General features: G+C 55.8%; 1 protein-coding gene across 1 annotated transcript; it reads left to right on the forward strand.

Annotated features, from left to right (window-relative positions):
• Positions 1-1,776: 1,776 nt before the first annotated feature.
• Positions 1,777-3,050, forward strand: LOC112638819. The gene is made up of 2 exons (XM_025411129.1): positions 1,777-2,296; positions 2,395-3,050. Exons 1-2 carry the CDS (start codon positions 1,777-1,779, stop codon positions 3,048-3,050), a joined length of 1,176 nt encoding a protein of 391 aa, XP_025266914.1.
• Positions 3,051-4,037: the final 987 nt, after the last annotated feature.

The raw sequence follows: 4,037 nt of genomic DNA on the forward strand, positions 1-4,037 counted from the left end.
AAGAACGACCGCGACGAGGAGGAGGACGACGACGACGAGAGGACGGGTTCTTCCCGCGGCGAAACGCGGCGGCTTCCTGCCGCTGTTGCCGGCGCTCGGAGCTTTAGGATCGCTGATCGGCGGAGCGGCCGGCGTGGCGAAGATGGTGAACGACGGTAAGGCCGCGCGTCGGCAATTGGAGGAGCTGCAGCGACACAATCGAACGATGGAGGGCCGCGGTTTGTATCTCGCGCCTTACAAGCGCGGCGGAAGCATCGCGAGACGAGGCGGACGAACGGTTAGGAGGAAGAGGAGGAAAAAAAAAAGTCGCGTCTTCGCGCGCGTTAGACGACGTCGTAGCTCCGATCGGCGTCACGACGAACGAACAGTTGAACAGCGCGGCCAGACGCGCTCGCGTGCGTCACTTCAGAGGTGTGTTCATGCGCGACGCGTTGCCGGCGCGAGTTCGTCGCGACGAGAGTGGTATCGTGAACCTGGACGACGCCTCGGGGCCGGGCACGCATTGGGTGGCGTACGCTAAAAGGGGAAAAGACGCTATCTACTTCGACGCTTTCGGCAATCTTCGGCCGCCTCGAGAACTCGCGCGTTATCTCGGACGCGACACGCGCGTCGCGTACAATCGCGACTCCCAGCAGACGTACGATCAGAGCGTCTGCGGACAATTGTGCCTGCGCTTCCTTCGACGAGTCGATTGGGGAGGAGGAAGGAGGAAGCCCTTCGGTCTCTAACGGCGATAGCGCGCGTCGTCATGTCGCTGATTCTCACGCTGACCGGAAGAAGCAACGTTCTCACGGCGAGTTACTTTCCGCCTCTCGATCTGAGCGACGACGATTACGAGCTCGGCCTGACCAATTTCGAGACCTACAACACGATTCCGAACGTGAATTCGTCGAACAATAAATTTTACTTCGACGACAACGACGAGACGATCGCGATCCCGATCGGATCCTACGAGCTGCGCGACATAAGCGCGTACCTGAGAGCCGCGATTCTTCGAAGACGGCGACGACCGCCGAGCGCGAGTACCGGAGGGAGAGAAGGCGGCGATGGCGCCAGCGCCAGCGACGACGACGACGAGGAATATCTGTACGACGTCGAGGACGCGGAGGACGAGAGCGGCGATCGCGTTCTCGCGCTACGCGGCAACGACAATACCATGAGAAGCGAAATCAAATGCGCGTACCGAATTAATTTCACCAAACCGGACAATATCGGATCGTTGTTAGGTTTCTCCCAGTCTCGCGTATTGCGGCCGAACAAATGGTACGCGTCCGACGAGCCCGTGAGCATTATCGCGGTTAACACGATTCGCGTGGAGTGCAACCTGACGACGGGCGCGTACGTGAACGGGAGATCCGCTCACGCGATACACGAATTCGCGCCGAACGTCCCGCCGGGATACAAAGTGTCGGAGATCCCGAGGCAGATCATTTATCTGCCGGTCATCGCGCGACTCGTGACCGACGTATCGCTGCGCGTCGTCGATCAGGACGGTCGATTGATCGATTTCCGCGGCGAGGAGATCTCGATTCGACTGCACGTGCGGCGCAGACGATAGAGAGCGCGCGGCGAGACGGGGCGATGCTCGTCGTGCGCGAATCTAGCGTCGCGACGTCGCGTCGCGGCGGCGACCGCGATCGCGTCGCGGGAACTCGAGTCGCGCGCTCGAGAGAGAGGAGCGTCGGGAGATTGTCCGCGGCCAACGTCGCTTTTCTGCGATCCATGGGTTTCGTCGTGCCGAGAGCCGCGCGATAGTTCGACGACAACGACGACGACATGAGGGACATTCTGAGCATCGGCGGGGAACCCGTCTTCGACGATCGCATCGTGAAGATCGAGAGTCACACGTACAATCCGTACGCCAACACCACTTTCGGATACAGCGACGAGATACGAATACCCATACAACAGCAGGACCTATACACGCTGCCGTGCGAGAGTTTTCTCTACGTCGAAGGTAGACTGCACGCGAGGAACAATCCGCCGCCCGCGTCGAGCGGCGAATCGGGTAAGTCCGCCTCGGCCTCTAAGGAGCCGTCCGTGCCCTCGACGCCGGCGTGGCTCGCGAACAATTGCGTCGCCTTTATGTTCGAGGAGATACGTTACGAGCTCGATGGCGTGGAGATCGATCGTAATCGCAACGTCGGAATAACCAGCACGATCAAGAACTACGTCTCGTTGACGGCCGAACGAGGCAAGATCTTGAAGAACGCCGGATGGGATCTCGCGACTGGACCGAGCGGCGTCGCGTCGACGGGCGACTTCAACTTCTGCGTTCCTCTCGACACGCTGCTAGGTTTCTGCGAGGATTACAGGCGCGTCGTCATCAACGCGCGTCACGAGCTGATTCTGATAAGAGCGCGAAACGACAACAATTGTCTGATATCGCGCGAGGAATTGAGCCGAGAGTCGAGCTCGCGAAGATACAGTGGCGCGTGCCGCACGTGGTGCTGAATGACGTCAACAAATTATCGCTGTTGCGCACGTTGGACAGCGGCAGATATCTGAGCGCGCCCTTTCGCTCGTGGGATCTCTACGAGTTTCCGCTCCTGCAGAGCACGACCAAACACTCGTGGGCCGTAAAAGCGGCCACGCAGCTCGAGAAACCGCGTTACGTCATCTTCGCGTTGCAGACCGGAAAGAAGAACGTCCTGTCGCAGGACGCTTCCAGATTCGACGCGTGCAATCTGACCAACGTAAAGTTGTATCTCAATTCCGACTTCTATCCGTACGACGATATGAATTTGGACTTCGACAAGAACAAAATCGCCGTACTGTACGACGCCTACGCGAGATTTCGACGAACGTATTACGGATCCGCGAGCGACGAGACGCTCCTGACCATGAACAAATTTCTATACTGCGGCCCGCTCGCGGTGATAGATTGTTCCCGCCAAAACGAAGCGATTAAGAGCGCCACTGTGGACGTTCGTCTAGAATTCGACTGCAAGGACAACGTTCCTTCTAACACCACGGCGTACTGTCTAATCATTCACGATCGCGTGGTGGAGTACAATCCGTTGACGAACGTCGTGCGTAAGATCCTGTAAGACGACGCGTCGGACGGGAGGGGGGAGAGAGGAAACTCGAAACCGCGAAGATATCGGGGGGGAGAGACGCGAATAAACGTCAGTATCTCGCGACGATGACCGCGACGACGTTCGCGAGCGATATCGCCCCGCCGATCTTCATGGATCTGCAGAGTTTCGTCGTCAACGAGCGATTCGTGACGAAGGAGATGGCGATACTCGCGAACGGCAGAGATCTGACGCATCACGTCTTTCGCGCGCCATGTCGTGGAATCTGTGACGAAGAGCGAGAAGTCGCAGGCCTGTTGGCTGACTCTCAATCACCACGAATTTCACTGGACCGACGGACACGTGGAGTATAGGCACGCGAAACAGATCGTTCGCGACGCGATATATCGCGCGTCGAGGGATCTCGCGTCGAACGCCGCGGTGACGATCTACGTCAAGGGTCTCGAGAAGAAGAGGTGGCTGGCCGACATCGCGGGAGAGGTCGCGGAACAGCTCGACCTGACGATGGAGACCATCGACGCGGATTACGAGGATATCGGACTCCTTCGAACGCTAGCCGCCACTCGCGTCTATCGTTGCGGCTATCACTCGAAGAATTGCGCCTTGGAAAACGTGTGCAAACTGCACGACTGGTGGTTGGAGAGACGCGATCAATTGCGCGACATGTGAACGGAGACGCGTCGTAGATCAGTCTTACGCGTACTCTTATCGACGACTTATCGCCCTGCCTAAAAGTATTATTAATACTTAGAAAGATACTATTAATACTAAGAAAAAAATAATATTCAAATAATATTAATACTAAGAATATTAAAATAATAATACTACGAATATTAATACTAAGAATATTAAAATAATAATACTACGAATATTAATACTAAGAATATTAAAATAATATTAAGATAATATTAAAATAATATTAAAATAACGTTAAAATAATATTAATCAGCGAATAAACTCGTATCGCGCGTACGCGGTCGAACGTATTTTCCGGCACTT

The sequence above is a fragment of the Camponotus floridanus genome, unplaced genomic scaffold, assembly GCF_003227725.1.
Source record: "Camponotus floridanus strain SB8 unplaced genomic scaffold, Cflo_v7.5 scaffold379, whole genome shotgun sequence".
NCBI lineage: Eukaryota > Metazoa > Arthropoda > Insecta > Hymenoptera > Formicidae > Camponotus > Camponotus floridanus.